The sequence below is a fragment of the Rhinopithecus bieti genome, unplaced genomic scaffold (assembly GCF_001698545.2).
Source record: "Rhinopithecus bieti isolate Rb0 unplaced genomic scaffold, ASM169854v2 scaffold_9899, whole genome shotgun sequence".
Classification (NCBI taxonomy): domain Eukaryota; kingdom Metazoa; phylum Chordata; class Mammalia; order Primates; family Cercopithecidae; genus Rhinopithecus; species Rhinopithecus bieti.
In genome coordinates, this window is record NW_016806979.1 from 2,733,918 (window position 1) to 2,753,837 (window position 19,920).

At 50.3% G+C, this 19,920-nt stretch overlaps 1 protein-coding gene across 2 annotated transcripts in view; it reads right to left on the reverse strand.

Annotated features, from left to right (window-relative positions):
• Nucleotides 1-19,920, reverse strand: part of RNF213 (ring finger protein 213) — a 147,871-nt gene that overhangs the window by 98,558 nt on the left and 29,393 nt on the right. Inside the window, exons 6-13 of one of the 2 annotated variants that reach the window (XM_017879305.1) lie at nt 17,238-17,690; nt 16,854-16,976; nt 15,769-15,947; nt 14,644-14,802; nt 13,516-13,718; nt 10,391-10,674; nt 9,572-9,831; nt 6,854-7,051 (exon numbers count right to left, since the gene is read on the reverse strand). In XM_017879305.1, the coding sequence (XP_017734794.1) occupies nt 6,854-7,051; nt 9,572-9,831; nt 10,391-10,674; nt 13,516-13,718; nt 14,644-14,802; nt 15,769-15,947; nt 16,854-16,976; nt 17,238-17,690 (1,859 nt within the window). The remainder of the gene's footprint in view (nt 1-6,853; nt 7,052-9,571; nt 9,832-10,390; nt 10,675-13,515; nt 13,719-14,643; nt 14,803-15,768; nt 15,948-16,853; nt 16,977-17,237; nt 17,691-19,920) is intronic. The other variant, XM_017879306.1, reaches the window with a different exon arrangement.

Sequence of the window (19,920 nt, forward strand, 5' to 3'; positions counted from 1 at the left end):
GGAGGTTGTTTCATGGGGATGGAGTTTCAGCTGGGGAAGCTGAGTTCTGGAGGTGGACGGTGCTGACGGCTGCACGACGGTGTGAATGTACTTAGTGCCAGGGAACTGTGCCCTGAAAAGGAGTTAACATGGTAAACTGGAGATTATGTATATTTTACAATAAAAAGGTAATATCCCAATAATTAAGCCTCTTTATTATTATTTTTTTTGAAATGGAGTCTTGCTCTGTCACCCAGGCTGGAGTGCAGTGGCGAGATCTCGGCTCACTGCAAGCTCCACCTCCCGAGTTCACGCCATTCTCCTCCCTCAGCCTCCCGAGCAGCTGGGACTACAGGTGCCTCCACCACACCCGGCTAATTTTTTGTATTTTTAGTAGAGACAGGGTTTCACCATGTTAGCCAGGATGGTCTTGATCTCCGGACCTCATGATCCACCCACCTCGGCCTCCCAAAGTACTGGGATTACAGGCATGAGCCACTGAGCCCGATCAAACCTCTAAATTATTATTAACGAGTACCCAGGATCAAACAGCCCAAGTGCGCTCAGCGAAGGCCCTTAAATAATGCTGCTTCTGGAACACAGTACTGGAGACCCAAAATGTTGACAACGGGAAAGAAATAAAGCAAGGTTCCCCAGAAGTAACAGAAGTTACGAAAAACATAGCAATAAAGGTTCACTGCATACTAAAGGCCACTTTTACCCGAAAGACTGGCTCTTTAGGAACAATGCTACCGTAGACTTTTCAAGAGATTTAAAGATAAGTACATAACAATAGCAATAATAATAAAAGGTACTCTATATGTCTACTGTATCTAGCCTTTCTAGGTAAATACGGACCATCCATGGGTCTGACTATATTGATTGTTTTCTCTCTTGATCGTCTAGTGGCCTCTTCTGTTATCAGGGGCTGAGTTAATAGTTTAGATGAACTACAGCTTTGTTGTAGCTTTAATTAGAATTGGTTCCCAAGGGCTGGCCAGGCACAGTGGGTGGCTCACGCCTGTAATCCCAGCACTTTGGGAGGCTGAGGCAGGCAGATCACTTGAGGCCAGGAGTTCAAGACCAGCCTGGCCAACATGGCAAAACCCATCTCCGCTAAAAATACAAAAATTAGCCACATGTGATATGTGATTACATGCACCTGTAGTCCCAGCCACTTGGGAGGCTGAGGCACAAGAATCACTTGAACCTGGGAGGCGGAGGTTGCAGTGACCAGCGATCATGCCACTGCACTCCAGCCTGGGCAACATAGCAGAATTGTGAAAGAAGAAAGAAAGAAAGAGAAAGAAAAGGAAAAGAATTGGTTTCCAAAGGCTTTTACATCTTCTAAAGGCAAGACCATAACACTGCCTTTAGCAGAAGTTGGGATCCAGGGGCGCAGAGCAACTGTCTCATTTTTTCTGCTGTCCCCAGTCTTTGGCATTCGGCAGGCTCTGAGCACCATGCTTTACAAGGGGGCGTCTCTTTCAGTTCTCCAGCCACTTTCCCAACTGCATGGTCACTGTCTTGTTCTCACTGCAAGGCCCAGAATGCTGCAGTCATTACCTCTGCTCTCCTGCCCTATCTTCAGACCTTAGCAGATTCTGCGGCCTGCACCTCCAGGCTGGGGAAGGAGGAATTTCCAGAGCTCTATCATCAATAGGACTTACTAATGTGTTAACCGCCTGCCTCTCCAGCTAGAATGCAAGTTCCATGAGGCCAGGAGCCGCTGTCTGTTTTGAGCAGTGCTGTACACCCTATGCCTTGAGTAGTACTTCCTGGCACAAGGAAGGTGCTCTTCAAGTATTCGCCCAGTGAGTGAATGAATACATTCTAGCACGTTAATAAGAGAAAGACCATTTCAAGGCCAAAATAAATTAATCTATTTTGCTTAGAAGGGTTAATCTGTGGTCATTATGACAGTTCTATTAAATAACCCAGTATTCAGTATTTCATAGAGATTATACTTACAGGGAAAGTTTGTGGTTACCTGTCAGGAATCTGAAAATAAAGATGCTTTTATTTCAACTTCTAGGGAATCTGGACTTCTACCACTGCAGCCTTGACCTCCCCGGCTCAGGTGATCCTCCCATGTAAGCCTCCCAAGTGGCTGGGAGTACAGGTATACCAGAACATGCCTAACTCTTTTGTTTGTTTTTTGTAAAGATGGGGTTCTACTACGTTGCCCAGACTGGTCTTAAACTCCTGGCCTCAAGCGATCCTCCTGTCTGGGCCTCCCAAACTACTGGAATTATAGGCATGAGCCACCAAGCCCAGCTGCTTTTATTATTTTTAAACTGACACATAATAATGGTACATATTTATGGGGAACAGTGTTATATTTCCATATATGTATATAATACGTACTGTATACAAATGTTTGTATACATTACGTAGTGTATGCATATAGAGAATACACTTTGTGCACTGTATATACATATAAATATGTCTACAATGTATACTATGTACAATGTATAATCTGTACAAATATGTGTATACAACATATATGCATACAATGTGCAATGTGTAAAAATCAGGGTAATTAGCATATCTATCTCAAACACTTATTTGTGTTGGAAACATTCAAACTCCACTCTTCTAGCTATTTGAAAAACATAATAAATTGTAAATTACAGTCATTCCATACTGTTCTAGGACCCTAGAACTTATTCGTCCTATCTAGTCATATTTTTGTATCCACTAGCCAACCTTTGGCTAGCCCTCTCCCCACCCTTCCTTGCCTCTCATAACTACTATTCTACTCTCTCCTTCTAGAAGATCAACTCTTTTCACATCCACGTATGAGTGGGAACGTGCAGTATTTATCTTTCTGTGCCTGGCTTATTTCACTTAACATAATCTCCTCCAAGCTCATCCATGTTGCCGCGAAAGACAGAATTTCATTATTTTTGGTGGCCAAATAGTATTCTCTTGGGTAAATAGAAAACACTTTCTTCATCCACTCATCTGCAGGTGGACACTCAGGTGGATTCTAGATCATGGCTATTGAGTGTTATGATAAATATAGGAGTGCAGCTATCTCTTCAACATACTGATTTCCTTTACTTTGGATATATCCCCAGCAGTACGATTGCTGGATCATACGGTAGTTCTATTTGTGGTTTTTTGAGGAACCTTTATACTGTTCTCCATAGTGGCAGTACTAATTTACATTCCTATATTGTGTAAGTTTCTCTTTCCTACATACTCACAGGCATTTATTTTTTGTCTTTTTGATCACAGCTATTCTAACTTGGGTAAGAGCATATCTCATTGGGGTTTTGATTTGCATTTCCCTAATTAATGATGCTGATCATTTTTTCATATACCTGTTGGTCATTTGTGTGTCTTCTTTGGAGATGACTACTCAACTCATTTGTCCATTTTAAAATCTAACTTTTTCTGTTCACTTGTTTCAGTTCCTTAAATTCCCCTCTATTTTCTCCCATTCCGTAGACTGTCTCTTCACTCTGTTGATAGTTTCCTTTGCTGTGCAGAAGCTTTTTGATTTGATGTAATCCCATTTATCTCACTTCACTTTGTTGCCTGTACTTTTAAGGACTTCTCCATAATTTTTCTCCAATCTTTGCCCAGACCTAGGCAATACTATTCTAGACACGGGAACGGGCAAAGATTTCATGACAAAGACACCAAAAGCAATCACAAGAAAGGCAAAAATTGACAAATGGGAACTAATTAAACTGAGGAGCTTTTGCACAGCAAAAGAAACTATCCACAGAGTAAACAGATGACCCACAGAATGGGAGAAAATTTTTGCAAAATATGCGTCTGACACAGGCGTCATATCCAGCATCTGTAAGGAACATACACACATTTACAAGAAAAAAAAACCCCATTAAAAAGTGGGCAAAGGACAGGAACAGACACTTTTCACAAGAAGACATACATATGGCTAACAGGCATACGAAAAAAAGTTCAGCCGGGCGCGGTGGCTCACGCCTGTAATCCAGGCACTTTGGCAGGTCAAGGCGGGTGGATCATGAGGTCAGGAGATCAAGACTATCCTGGCTAACATGGTGAAACGCCGTCTCTACTAAAAATACAAAAAAATTAGCCAGGCGTGGTGGCGGGCACCTGTAGTCCCAGCTACTCAGGTGGGAGAATGGCGTGAACCCAGGAGGCGGCGCTTGCAGTGAGGCGAGATCACGCCACTGCACTCCATCCTGGGCGACAGAGCAAGACTCCATCTCAAGACAAAAAAAAAATAAAATAAAATAAAAGCTCAACATCACTGATCATTAGATAAATGCAAATCAAAATCACAATGAGGATGGACGCGGTGGCTCACACCTGCAATCCCAGCACTTTGGGAGGCCAAAGTAGGTGGATCACTTGAGGTCCGGAGTTTGAGACCAGCCTGGCCAACATGGTGAAACCCCGTCTCTACTAAAAATACAAAAATTAGCCAGGCAAGGTGGGGCGCCTGTGGTGCCAGCTACCCAGGAGACTGAGGCAGGAGAATCACTTGAACCTGGCAGGTAGAGGTTACAGCAAGCCAAGATTGTGCCACTGCAATCTAGCCTGGGTGATAAAGTGAGACTCCATCTCAAACAAAACAAAACAAAAAAAACCACAATGAGGCCAGGCGTGGTGGCTCATGCCTATAATCCTAGTACTTTGGGAGGCCGAGGCAGGTGGATCACTTGAGGTCAGGAGTTCAAGATCAGCCTGGCCAACATGGTGAAACCCCGTCTCTACTAAAAATACAAAAATTAGCTGGGTATGGTGGCGCACACCTCTAATCCCAGCAGAATCGCTTGTGCCCAGGAGGCACAGGCTGCAGAGAGCTGAGATCACGCCACTGCACTCCAGCCTGGGTAACAGAGCCAGACTCTGTCTCTTAAAAAAAAAATACAGTGAGATACCATCTTAACACCAGTCAGAATGGCTGCTATTAAAAGGTCAAAAATTGAAAGATGCTGGAGAAGTTGCAGAGCAAAAGGAATGCTTATGCACTGTTGGTGGGAGTGTAAATTAGTTCAACCATTGTGGAAAACAATGTGGTAATTCCACAAATGCCATTCACTCCAGGCAATCCCATGACTGAGTATATACCAAAAACAATGTAAATCGCTCACTTATAAACAAACATGTTCATGTGTGTTCACTGCAGCACAACTCACAGTAGCAAAGACATGGAATCAAACGAAATGCCCATCAATGGTAGACGGGATAAAGCAAATGTGGTACACACACCATGGAATACTATGCAGCCCTGAAAAAGAATGAGTTCAGCTCCTTTGCAGGAACATGGATGGAGTTGGAGGCCATTATCCTTAGCAAACTAACTCAGGAACAGAAAATCAAATACCACATGTTCTTGCTTATAAGTGGGAGCTAAATGATGAGAACACAGGGACACAGAGAGGGGAACAACACACACTGGGGCTTATCGGAGGGGGAGGATGGGAAGAGGGAGAGGATCAGGAAAAATAACTAATGGGTACTAGGCTTAATATTTGGGTCACGAGGCCGGGCGCGGTGGCTCAAGCCTGTAATCCCAGCACTTTGGGAGGCCGAGACGGGGGGATCACAAGGTCAGGGGATCGAGACCATCCTGGTTAACCCGGTGAAACCCCGTCTCTACTAAAAAAATACAAAAAACTAGCCAGGCGAGCGCCTATAGTCCCAGCTACTCGGAGCTGAGGGCAGGGAGAATGGCGTAAACCCGCGGAGGCAGAGCTTGCAGGGTGGAGCTGAGATCTGGCCATGCACTCCAGGGGCTGGGTACAGGAGGGCGGATGACTCCGTCTCAAAAAAAAAAAAAAAAAAAAAAAAAAATTTTGGAGTCAAATAATCTGTACAAAAAAACCCCATAACACAAGTTTATCTATATAACAAACCTGGGGCCGGGCGCGGTGGCTCAAGCCTGTAATCCCAGCACTTTGGGAGGCCGAGATGGGTGGATCACGAGGTCAGGAGATAGAGACCATCCTGGCTAACACGGTGAAACCCCGTCTCTACTAAAAAATACAAAAAAAAAAACTAGCCGGGCGAGGTGGCGGGCGCCTGTAGTCCCAGCTACTCGGGAGACTGAGGTAGGAGAATAGCGTGAACCCGGGAGGCGGAGCTTGTAGTGAGCTGAGATCCGGCCACTGCACTCCAGCCTGGGTGACAGAGCGAGACTCTGTCTCAAAAAAAAAAAATAAACCTGCACATGTACTCCTGAACTTAAAAATTAAAAAATAAATAAATAAACTTTTTCTGGTAATATTTTCTTGGGCTAAAGGGGAGGTCATTATGTTTGGATCAGAGGTCAGGATTATATATATTGCCAATATTTCTCTCCTATAGGCCTGCATTATGCAAAGGTATAAATGACTTAGAGTTCACAACGCCTTTGACCTAGCAGTTCCACTTATAGGGATCTATCTCAATGAAGTCATTGGACAGAGAAAGCTAAGGATGCTTATGAAAGCACGCGGCTACAGTGCAGTGGCATGATCCCAGCTCACTGCAACCTCCAACTCCCGGGTTCAAGCGATTCTCCTGCCTCAGGCTCCTGAGTAGCTGGGATTACAAGCACATGATGCCATGCCTGGCTAATTTTTTTTTTTTTTTGTATTTTTAGTAGAGACGGCTTTTCACCATGTTGGCCAGGCTGGTCTTGAACTCCTGACCTCAGGTGATCCAACCGCCTCGGCCTCCCAAAGTGCTGGGACTACAGGCGTGAGCCACTGTGCCCCGCCTATTCTTGATAGTTTTGATGTCTTAAAATGTTAAAAGAACGTGTGTTACTTCTGTCATTAGAAACAGGAATGGAGTCACTACAGAGCCCACCAGGACTCCGGGCGCACGGTGTAGGAGCCATTCTTCCCAGATTCATGTAGATAAGCACAACTCTACCACTTACGTATCTTGCGTTTGTTCCCGGAACTGTGAGAAAGAGATTCCCTCCAGAGCGGCCCAGGTGTCCTCAGGCTGGCTCCAGGCGTCCTTGTGCCGTGGGGCCAGTTCCATACAGCAGTGCAGGACAGGCAGGGTGCCCAGCCAGTGGTACATACTTTTGTCCATGCACCTTTGGCACAGGTTCACCAGGTACAGCTGCCAGCTGGAAGGGAATAAAGATCCCGCAGTGAGCTGGGTTGGCCAGGGAGTCGTCTCCCTGGGGGTCTGGAGTCCCAACGGGAAGCAAACACCAGGTGCACAGAGCAGGAGGAGCAACACACGTGACAGAGCAGAGTTTAACTCGCACAGGAGCCACAGAGTAACTCGCACAGGAGACAGGGCTTCCCTCAGCCCCCAGCCTAGGGCGTCAGGTCCTTCGCGGGCTCTTGCCGAATCCCCACAACAAACTCCCAGGACGGATCGCTTCTTGGCCTTTTGGCTAAGATCAAGTGTAGTAACAAACTCCCAGGACGGGGAGCGATCTCAGAGGCAGAGGTCCTGGCTAAGTAGTCAACGCGGGGTCCTGCCTGACAGAGCCGGGATTTGAACCCAGGCCATCTGGCAACAGTAAATCTAAATATAAAGCAACTTGTAAAATTTATTTTCATTGTTTAGAGACAGTCTCACTCTGTCATCAAGGCAGTGTGGTGGTGCGATCGTTACAACCTCGAACTCTTGGGCTCGAGGGATCCTCCTGCCTCAGTCTCTCAAGTGCTGGAATTACAGGTGCACCATCACACCCAGCTACTTTTTTTTTTTTTTTTTTTGAAACAGAGTCTCACTCTGTTGGCCAGGCTGAAGTGCAATGGCACAATCTCGGCTCACTGCAACCTCCACCTCCCGGGTTCAAGCAATTCTCCTGTCTCAGCCTCCCGAGTAAGTGGGACTACAGGTGCCCGCCAACACGCCTGGCTAATTTTTTGTATTTGTATTTTTAGTAGAGATAGGGTTTCACCATGTTGGCCGGTTAAATTTTTTATTTTAATTTTTGTTTCCCAGGCTGATCCAGAACTCCTGGGCTCAAGTAATCCCTCCTGCCTCAGCCTCCCAAAGCACTGGGATTACAGGTGTGAGCCATAATGCCCGGCCAAAACAATTTTTTTTTTTTTTGAGATGAAGTCTTGCTCTGTCGCCTAGGCTGGAGTGCAGTGGCGTGATCTCGGCTCACTGCAACCTCTGCCTCCTGGTTCAAGCAATTCTCCTACCTCGGTCTCCTGAGAAGCTGAGATTACAGGCATGCATCACCACGCCCAGCTAATTTTTGCATTTTTAGTAGAGACAGGGTTTTACCATGTTGGTCAGGCTGGTCTCCAACTCCTGACCTCGTGATCCGCCTGCCTCAACCTCCCAAAGTGCTGGGATTTCAGGCATGAGCCACCACGCCCGGCCCCAAAACAACTTTTTAAATGTAAGGGGTGGGCCCATGAACAATACATGGTGAATGTGCTGCAGTCAAAATATATTAATGATTCCTCATACTTTAAACACTGGCACTAACTTTGTACATTGCCTTACCACCATTCCTCCTGTTTGTCAAAATGTGCAGCGTTTATCTGGGTGTTTTATATTTGTAAAACCACGCCAGGCACAGTGGCTCATGCCTATAATCCCAACACTTTGGGAGGCCGAGGCAGGTAGATCACTTCAACTCGGCAGCTCAAGACCACCGGGGCAACATGGCGAAACCCCGTCTCTACAATAAATACAAAAATTAGCTGCAAGTGGTGGTGTGCATCTGTAGTCCCAGCTATTCAGGAGGCTGAGGTGGGAGAACCACCTGAGTCTGTGAGGTTGAAGCTGTAGTGAGCCGTGACTGCTCCACTGCAGCCCAGCCTGGGGGGACAGAGTAAGACACTGTCTGAAAACAACAAATAAATAAATGTATAAAACCAAGAGGCAGATGTCGTGATAAGACATGCTGGTCAGGAAAGGCTACCTCATGTCATTCTCAAGTTCAAATCAACACACACAGAATGCTGGGAGAGTGTGACCATCAGAGCTCAGTGGGATCTGAGCAGGTCTTCCCACCAAGTCAAAGGCCATCACCTTCTCACCACCAAACATTTCAGGCCCGGGACAGTCACACTGTGTTTCCTGAACTAGACACGGCACAGGCAGGGTCATCGGAGGAACATTCACGCTGCTTCTGCAGATGTCCTTGAGGGAATGTGTTCAGGCCGGCATCATGCCACAACCTCCTAAATGCGTGCACACAGAGGCTGCTCGTGGTATGACACGAAGCTTCAAAAAGCAGGGTATTCAGTCCGGGCGCGGTGGCTCACGCCTACAATCCCAGCACTTTGGGAGGCCAAGGTGGGTGGACCACTTGAGGTCAGGAGTTCGAGACCAGCCTGGCCAACATGGCCAAAACCCTTCTCTACTAAAAATACAAAAATTAGCCATGTGTGGTAGTGTGCACCTGTAGTCCCTGCTACTAAGGAGGCTGAAGCAGGAGAATTGCCTGAACCTGGGAGGCGGAGGCTGCGGTGAGCCAAGATTGCGCCACTGGACTCCAGCCTGGGTCACAGAGTGAGACACCGTCTAGGGAAAACAAACAAAGCAGGGTATTCAACAGAAGACAGAATATCATAAAAATAAGACAGATGCTAGGAAAAACTACTGCCATGACTACAATGAGTCATTATCATAGCTATAATAACATTTTAACAAAAAATAATAATACCTCTGAGATGCCCCAAGGATGTGGCTTAGGTCACTGTGAAGCTCATCTGGTGAGCTGGCATCCGAGGACAGGAGGTGACACACCGAGGTCAGGTCGTCTTCTGATAACAAAAACTGAAATTTTTCCACTACAAAAAGTACAATCAAGCCCATTTTCAGTTTACTCCTCACTGGGCAGTCTTTAGGGAAAAGGTCCGAGCTTTTTCTCTCCAGAAATGGTGCCATGTGCTTTTGCAGATATTCCCACAGGTCTTTCTTCACCTGATGGTGGGAGAAGAGGAAGATGCATGAACCGTGAACTTGAATTCATCAGAGGTGTCCAGAACCGCCCCAGCACCACAGCTAGGGCAGCAGACCCCATCCGTGCCCCCCACCACACCTGTGCGAGCTACAGGAGCAGCTGCGGTGCAGCCAAGACCCTGGCATGAGGGCTCAGGCAGGGCCCCTGAGGCTCACCAGCGCTCAGTTTCACCTCAGAAACAGCTCCAGGCTGGCCTGAAACCCACCCAGGCTGCACCGCAGTGTGGGAAAAGGTGTAGTGAGGGAGGGTTCCCCGTTCCTTCCACTCTCCCTCCAAGGCCAGGGGAGGACTCAGGACTGGTGCTAGGGTGGGGTGGGGTTCAGATTACAACAACCAGGAAAAGGAGGAAAATGGGGAGGGCAGGGAAATTACAAGACACGGTGGTAGGAGAAAAGGTCAGAAACTTCTACAGATGCCCATCTGCAGCCTGGCCCACAGAGTCAAGGGGTCATCCGGCCACTAGCAGGTCAGGTGAGGCTCCTGCCCAGAAGGTAGAGCAGCTGGTGGCAAGCCTGATACCTCTTTCTCCCCATACTGCAAAGCGGTCCACCGCTGTGCCTGTCCTTCATAAATCATAGGCTCTCGCACGACAAAATAAAACTGCTGGAACTGGGTGAAGAAGTTGTTGAGGTTGATGGTATCCCAGGTCTGCAGGATGCTGAAGATGCTGTCCAGCATGACCGTGGCGGCAATCTGCTTCCCCTTCACCAGGTCCTTCTTCATGAAGTCTGTGATATGGTTCATGATTTTCTGAAATTTCCCAGGAGGCCTCATACAAACTATGTCATCGTACTGATGCCAGTCTGAGAGGGACAGAAAGAACGAGAGTCTACCTAAGACCATCAAAACCCTGGAGACCCAGACGCTGGCCTAGAAGGCTGATCATGACTGGCACAGAGATGGAGTCAACGGGCCAGAGGAAGGGAGGAAGGGAAAAGCAAAAACCTGCACACTGACGACAGCCAGACTCACTCCATCTGGCTTCTTATCTGAGGCCGGCCCCGTGCAAACAGACATCCTAGATGTCCCACAGTGATGAGTGGAAAGCCCAGGGTCGTGAAATGCAGCGGGCCTGAGATTGCAACGGATCTCTAAGTGTGTAGCTCAGCAAACTTGGTAAACAACTTCCTTAAACATCATCACAAGGAGGTGGAACGTGTCATGCAGAAACCACATCCCTCACTAGCAACTGAGCACTGTCCCGGTCAATCACTGAGTTGGTTTCCTCTGTACTAGGAATGGGACACAGCCCCTGGAGGAAGGTACAGGCTGCCCAGCAGGCACAGATGGCCTTTGGCATGGTGGCTGGCACAGGGCAAGGGCTGAATTCATGACTGTTCTTAAGCTCCATTGCAAACGATGTGAGTGCAGACCTCATTACAGAGAACCCAGTGAGGTCACTGCAAAATAATTAGAAAACACAAGAGGTCAATGAGATAGTCAGAGGCCACGTGAAGACATACAAACAGAAGTAAAAATCAGGCAGAAACGGGAAGCACCCTGACAGGCCTCCTGAGCCCCCTACTGTGCTTTGGCTCCCCACCTGACAGTTGTCTAGACTGGCAGGCCCACCCACCCCAGCTCTGCATCCTGGGCTCAGCAGGGCTTGCAACTGTTTAGTTCACCTCAGTCATCACCTCCTTGTGGAAGCTTCTGCCGACCTCCGGCTCAAATCCTCTACCACGTGCCTTTTTTTGTTTTTTTGTTTTTTTTTTTTTTGAGACGGAGTCTCGCTCTGTCACCCCGGCTGGAGTGCAGTGGCCAGATCTTGGCTCATTGCAAGTTCCGCCTCCCGGGTTTACGCCATTCTCCTGCCTCAGCCTCCCGAGTAGCTGGGACTACAGGCGCCCGCCACCTCGCCCGGCTAGTTTTTTGTATTTTAGTAGAGATGGGGTTTCACTGTGTTAGCCAGGATGGTCTCGATCTCCTGACCTCGTGATCCGCCCGTCTCGGCCTCCCAAAATGCAGGGATTACAGGCATGAGCCACCCCGCCTGGCCACCACACGCCCTTTTAACTGAGCTATCAATGCCACGGCATTTATAAGAGAAGGAATTCCATATTTATATATATAGAATTCTATATTTAAATATATTTATATATGGAATTACTGGACTAAGGCCTATTCTCTCAAAGCTTAAGTTCTCAGAGTACACTCTCTAGCTAGCAAAAATCACGTCTGGCTGGGCACGGTGGCTCACGTCTTAATTCCAGCACTTTGGGAAGCCAAGATGGGCGGATTGCTTGAGCCCACGAGTTTGAGATCAGACTGGGCAACATAGCAAGACCAGTCTCTCCAAAAAAAGTATGAAAAATTAGCCAGGCATGGTGGCACACGCCTGTAGGCCCAGCTACTTGGGGGACTGAGGGGGAGGATCAGTTGAGCCCTGGTGGTTGAGGCTGTAATGAGCTGAGATCGTGCCATTGCACTCTAGCCTGGGTGACAGAGCGGGATTCTGTCTCAAAAAAAAAATTATGTTTACAAAAACGAAAAAATAAATACTTTATAAAGTTCTTAGGACTTCTGTCTTCGTCCAAGGTGGAATGACAGGGACTAAATTTACATTCTCCCGTATCTGCCTAAAACAACATATGAACAACATAAACAGTAAAACAACCGTTTTCAAGACACCGGACACCGCGGGGCAGGGAGCGGAAAGCAATAACCAGTTGACCCCAGCTCACTTCCTTGAGTTTCAGTGTCACTGTGCAGGGAGGAGAGCCAGGGGAAGCCCAGGACGCCCCAGCTGAGGAGGCAGTGCTGGGAGTCCAAGTGATCAAGAGAGCCCAAGTTTGTAGACAGAGAACTCAGGTGGTGGACCCCTGAGAGAGGCATGGAGGGGCACAGAGGGCTCTGCGAGAAGGGGAGCGCCCGCCTCTATCTAAGGGGAGCTGACACGCTGGGGATGGCAGCCAGCAGGAGCCTGCAGATGGGGCTCTGGGCGTCATCTCCAGTCAACCATCTGAAAACCTCAAGAGAAGGGACAAGTCCCAGTAGCCTCCTGGTCACTGCACGTGTCCCTGACCCAGCTTCCAGGCCTTTGCTGCCCCTCTGTTCCTAGTCGCAGCCCTTCTGGCTTCGTGTTCTCTCCTTTCCCTTAATTAAAAATCCTTTCCAGCTGGGCGCAGTGGCTCACACCTGTAATCTCAACACTTTGGGAGGCCGAGACGGGCAGATCACCTGAGCTCAAGACCAGTTGGCCAACATGGTGAACCCCCGTCTCTACTAAAAATGCAAAAGTTAGCCGGGGGTGGTGGCAGGCTCCTGTAATCCCAGCTACCCGGGAGGCTGAGGCAGGAGAATTGCTTGACCCCGGGAAGCGGAGGTTGCAGTGAGCCGAGATTGCACCACTGCACTCCAGCCTGAGCGACAGACTCCATCTCAAAAAACAAACAAAAAAATCTGCAAGTGAGTGGGTAAGTCACACTGAGCTCAAAGGAGAAGCCAACACATCTTTAACCAACCAGGGACACAACCCAAAGTCAGTGTCACTGAACCTCGAGGCTGGGGAGGGGCCATTGTGGAGCAAAGAGGCCGTCACTGCCCAGGCAAAGTCTGTGGTCTCCAGAGAGACGCGTCCAGTACCGCAGGGCTGGCATCTGCACTCCGGAAGGGTAAGCAGACAGCCTCCTGCCACGACTTACCTCCTGAGCCCAAAAGTGAAGATTTTATGAACAGACAGCGGTTGACATGCTCGCCCTCTTTCTGCTGGCGCTTGTAGATGAACTCAAACTCAGCAGGGCCCTTGTTATTACAAATGACGTACTTGTAAGGAATGTATTTATTTAGGTATTCCTTGGAAATGACGACGCTGCCTTCAACAAGAACGCCATCATGATGTAAGTCTCTGGGAATGAACAGGATATAGTTGGTTATCCAAAATTCCCATCCCGGAAATTTTAGTTCTTCTCAAACACAGCATGGAGTGCAAAGCTACAAATTGATGTGGACCAAGAGGAGGCTTCAAGAACAAGAAAAGAAACCCTGGCAAGGCTGGGTTCAGTGGCCCATGCCTGAAATCCCAACACCATGGGAGGCTGAGGTGGGAGGACTTCTCGAGTTCAGAAGTCAAGGCTGCATTGACCTGTGATCCCACCACTGCACTCCAGCCTGGGTGACAGAGCAAGATTCTGTCTTGGATAAACAAAGCTGGGCACGGTGGCCCAGGAGACTGAGGCTGCAGTGAGTCACGATTGTACTCCCGCCTAGGCAACAGAGCAAGATCCCCTCTCTAAAAAAACAGTGTAATAAAGAAAGATTACTTTAAAAAAAAAAAAAAAGGTCCATGATGGAATGTGACACAGAAATGCATGGCCAGGAAGAGCTGTCTGAAATATTCATCTTCCAAAAGCCAAAGAATGTCATCAACTCACTTGATAAAAATTATTTAAAGCCTGGACGCAGTGGCTCATGCCTGTAATCCCAGCACTTTGGGAGGCCTAGGCAGGTGGATCACCTGAGATCAGGAGTTTGAGACTAGCCTGGCCAGCATTTAGCAGAAACTCCATCTCTACTAAAAATACAAAAATTAGCCAGGCATGGTGGTGGGCGCCTGTAATCCCAGCTACTTGGGAGGCTGAGGCATGAGAATCGCTTGAACCCAGGAGGCGGAGGCTGCAGTGAGCCGAGATCGCGCCACTGCACTCCAGCCTGGGTAACACAGCAAGACTCTGTCTCAAAAAAAAAAAAAATTTTTTTTTAAATACATGTCACAGGCTAGGCATCCTATGCCTTGCCTGAGGGATTCCTCCCAAGCCTACAGACACGCCCACCTGGTGCAGTGCAGCTCGCAGACATTCCTGCTCCATTTCGGCTCTCCGAGTTCTTCTCCCCCTCTGATGAAGACTTTATGGTGGTCGGGATTGAAGGAGAAATGATTAGAGATGATGGCGTGGAAGTACACGGTGACTCCTCTGCCCGGGCTCAGCGTCCTGGTGGAAAACCAAAACAGAAATCTGATTCCCGCGAGATCTGTCCACCTGCCATGTACATGCACGAACATGCACACACACACACGTGCACACAGGTACACGCAGTTACACAAAAGCACATGCACACGCGCGCACATATCCGCGCACGTGCACAAGCACGAACACACGACATGCACACACAGGCACATGCACACACGCACACACAGGCACATGGTCCTTGTGTTCCTAATGCACACTATCACACCCTAGCAAAAATGCAAGCACAGGCCGGGCGCAGTGGCTCAAGCCTGTAATCCCAGCACTTTGGGAGGCCGAGACGGGCGGATCACGAGGTCAGGAGATCGAGACCATCCTGGCTAACACGGTGAAACCCCGTCTCTACTAAAAAAATACAAAAAACTAGCCGGGCGAGGCGGCGGGCGCCTGTAGTCCCAGCTGTCGGGAGACTGAGGCAGGAGAATGGCGTAAACCCGGGAGGCGGAGCTTGCAGTGAGCTGAGATCTGGCCACTGCACTCCAGTCCGGGCAACAGAGCGAGACTCCGCCTCAAAAAAAAAAAAAAAAAAAAAATGCAAGCACATCCATGTCTGACACACGACCCCCTGGGGGGTCGTCTCTTCCCTGTCTCCAAAATGGAGGAAGAACAGGTGGCCAATCCCTGCCCATCTCTGAAGTGCTGCGGGCAGTGGCAGGAGGCACCAGCAGGTGTCTGAGCCAGAACAGCCCCTCTCCTAGTTCCAAAAGGCCCATGCTGGCTCCAGGACCCCAGGGGCTATTAGGAAACAAGAAACTGGCACAGGTGCCCGCCCTGTCCACCTCCTAAGTGGTTCCCTTTTCCCCCAAAGTTAAACTTGCCAAAACGGTTGACTAGAAGGACAGCCTGGATACCCCCTGGGAGTTGTGCAGGGAGAGGTGTGCTGGGCTCTCAGGCAGGGCCTCCTCTGCTCCCCTGTGGGGTCATCCCTACCTTGCCTTCACCTCCTGGACACCCGCTTTCTGTTTTTTTTGCTCCTTCTCCTTTTTCGCACCAGCTGCACTTTTGTTCTTCCCCTCTGGCTTCCTGGGGTCTTCAGGCTCCCCTTGCTTATTTTTACCGACTTTTTCTCCAGCCGTAGCCGTCTCGTCCTTGGTCTTGGTCTCAGCTTCCTGGAACAAGGAAGCAAACCCCGATCTTCAAGGCTGGTCTGCACATTTTCTTTTTTTTTTTTTGAGATGGAGTCTCGCTCTTATTCCCCAGGCTGGAGGGCAGTGGCGCAATCTCAGCGCACTGCAACCTCCGCCTCCCAGGTTCAAGCAATCCTCCTGCCGCAGCCTCCCGCATAGCTGGGATTACAGGCACACAACACCATGGCTGGCTAATTTTTGTATTTTTAGTAGAGACGGGGCCAGACTGGTCTTAAACTCCTGACCTCAGGTGATGCACCCGCCTGGGCCTCCCAAGTGCTGAGATTACAGGTGTGAGCCACCGCGCCCATTCCAGCCTCCACATTGACCCCTACAGGGGATGCTTCTCACAGCGGACTGAGTGACCACAACTCTTCCCTGCTTGGGACCTTCCAGTGCCATTGGGGTCACTAATCACAGTCTCCAGGGGCGCCGCTCTCCATCCTCATTGGTGGCCTCTCCTCCCCCAACTCCTCCTGGGAGCACTGGTGTCCCTGCTGCTCTGGGAACAGGCCCACCCCACACTACCCCAGGGCCCCTGCACATGACCTTCCCATTGTCTGGAACACATCCCAGACACCTCTGGGACCACCCCTCACCACCTCCTCAGAGAGGCCTTGCCCAGCCACTCGGGCTGTGGGGGGCCACAGTACCGCGGGGCCCACCCCAGTGCCCTCTCCCCTCCCTCCCTCCACGCTCTTCTCACTGCTGAGGTCGGTTTCCTGACTCTCTCTCCTCCAGAATGTGAGCACCCCGAAGGCCAGGGCTTTGTCTGAATCACGGCTATATCCTCAGCACTTACATATTCACTGAATAATTAAATGAAAGAGGGGCAGCCGTGGGCAGGACGAGGGCCTCCTGGAGCCGGCAGGCAGGAAGGAGACGCACCTGGCAGTGTGTTTTGGAAGCAGGAGTGGTTGCTGGCGGCTGTTGCATTCCCTGGATCTTCTCTTTCATTTCCTTCCCGGCCCCTTTAACTGCATCGGCTGGCTCAGCTGCAGCATCAACTGCCTGCAAGACCCCAAACACCAAAGTCAAGGTGACAAAATGGACCAGGGTGACTCTGACATGGTTTAAGGGTCAGTATCTGCCACAAGCCTAGGGACAGGATGGGCCGGCATCCCGGGTGGAGGGGCAGCCCTCCCACCCCACGTAGGCAGAAGGGCCCAGAGGACACCGTCCCTGGCAGAGAAGCAACGCCAGCACCTTGCAGCAGAGCCCAGGTGCCGAGGGCTCAGTGCCACTCCCGGCCACCTCTCTCGGATGACTCACCGTAGAGGCTGGGGTCCCCGCCTGCTGCCTGGTGGTCTGCGGTTCTGTCCCGGGCTCAGAGCTGCCCCCTTTTGACTCAGGCAACAGGAGCTCCTGGGCGGCATCTTCAGTCCCAGAACAGCCTTCACCAGCAGAGGTGGGGGAACCGGGCCCCTCCTGGGACAGGCCTCTGCCCCGAGAGGGGATGGAAGCGTCCTTGTCCTCCCCTTCTGTGCGGTCCTGGGGTTGGGAGCTGCTCTGAGCCTCACCTCCTGTGGCCACTCCTGCTTCTCCCAAAGCCTGAGCCTGCAGGGGGCTGTCACCAACCTTGGTGGGCATGGAGGGACTGTCACCCTCCAGTGGTGTGGTGGCTGTGCCCGGGGGCTGGCTCGGCTGGCCAGTCGGGCCACTCTGCTGGGCGTGGCTGTGGGGCAGGGCTGTGTCCTGAGGCTCCGGGTTTGAAAGCAAAGTCAGATGACAGGGGCTGGCAGGAGACAGGGGCAAGGAATCCAGCCCTGAGGAAGCAGAGTTGTTCAGATTCTTTTCTTCTTCCTTTTCTTCTTTTGCTCTAAACAAAAGAGAGACACTCACTTTATTTCTTAGATTTAGTGTACTCTAGCCCACGTTTCCCTCCAACTTTCTCTTCCATTTCTCAACTGCATCAAGCTTCGCTTAACCAAAGTACCTAACACCTGTTAGATCTGCAATTACCTGGAAAGAATGAAATTAAGAAACAGAAGTTGGGGATGGGCAGGGTCAGGGGCAAGAGGCCTTGAAGTGCTTTTACCACACTCAGCACGGTCATGGCCAGGCAGAGACCCTCACACAGGCTCACTGCTTATTGGGCATCCACAGACATGGATATTTATTTATAAATTTGAGCAAGGTCTCCGTCTGTCGCCCAGGCTGGAGTGCAGTGGTGCAATCCTGGCTCACTGTAGCCTCGACCTCCTGGGCTCAAGTGATCCTCCCACCTCAGCCTCCTGAGTAGCTGGGACTACAGGTGAGCATCACTGCGCCCAGCTAATTTTCGTTCGTTTGTTTGTTTTGTGTAGAAACAGGGTTTCGTCATGTTGCCCTAGCTGGTTTTGAACTCTGGGACTCAGGCGATCTGCCCTCCTCGGCCTCCCGAAATCCTGGAGTTACAGGCGTGAACCACCATTCCCAGCTGGTTTTAAAAAATGCTTTGTAGAGACAGAGTCTCACTATGTTGCTCAGGCTGATCTCCAACACCCAGGCTCAGGCAATCCTCCCATCTTGGCCTCCCAAAGTGTGGGATTACACACGTGAGCCACCGTGCCTGGCCTGGTTTTGAACATTAGAAAGCACATACAGGCTTTCCACATTTTATGCACCTCTATAAAATATTTCGTACACAAAATTTGAAATGAGAAAGAGGAGACTAAAATTGAGTAGCAGCTGCCTCCGCACCCTCAGCAGGCACAGCCAGGCTCAAAGGCACATCCAGGTTCAGGGGTACCGTCCCCACCTTGGAACCAGGACTGCACCTGGTGGGAGGAGGCTGCCAGGACCCTGGGACCCCACAGGCATCTCCCAGAGGATGGTGCTCAGGGGTGCGTGCTGATCGGGTCACTACAGGAAAGTGACTTGTAGATCCCCTGAAACCTGGTGGTGTGTGATGAGGGCCCTGAACTGCCAGGCAGCAGGTGTGAACCTGTGCCCACTCCACGCCCCCCACCTCCTGCACCCACATACCCGGGAAGACCCGCACACACTGAGGTGCAGCCCAGGGGCTAATCTACCCTCTCCTCAGCAACTGGTAGCGAGGGGACTAGGAAGAGCCACAGGGTCCCATCACTGCCACTTCAGGAGCCCCTCGGCTGAGGGCTGGCCCCTGTGTGGCCCCAGGAGGAGGCTCCATTCCCACCCGCCCAGGGCACGGCGAAGCGGCAGCTGGACAGGACTGCGCCCCAGGGCTTCCAGGAGGCCAGGCCGACACTGCAAGCCCTTCTCTCTCACACACGACTGCACTTCCTGCCAGAACCAGGGCCAGAAATTCCGATTTTCTCATCCTTTTAAATTCAGAGGAAACCCATGCTCAGTGTACACAAAGCACAGGAGGCCCCCCCACCCCCCGCCACCTGCCCCCCGACCCATAACATCTCCCCAGGCCACAGTTCGGCTCTAGCCTCCCACTCGGCCTGTGTCCCTGATGCCGACCCCAGGCCACCAACCCACCACACCGCTGAGAGCACCTGGTCCCGTTCCTGGGAGCAAGCACCACCCCTGAAATGGCACACTTGGCGCGTTTGGGTGCAGACAGGGAAGGCTCACTCCCAGCACAGATGACTCTAAAACGGCGCTTCATTGAGATCTGGCCACTGCACTCCAAGCTGGGCGACAGAGTGAGACTCCACCTCAAATATTAAAAAAAAAATAGGTCAGGCATGTTGGCTCAGGCCTGTAATCCCAGCACTTTGGGAGGCCGAGGCAGGCAGATCACTGGAGGTCAAGAGATTGCAACCAGCCTGGCCAACATGGTGAAATCCCCCATCTTTACTAAAAATACAAAAAATTAGCTGGACGTGGTGGCAGGCGCCTGTAATCCCAGCTACTTGGGAGGCTGAGGCAGGAGAATTGCTTGAACCTGGGAGGCGGAGTTTGCAGTGAGCCACAATTAAGCCACTGCACTCCAGCCTGAGCAATAGAGCAAGACTCCATCTCAAAAAAAAAAAAAAAGCAA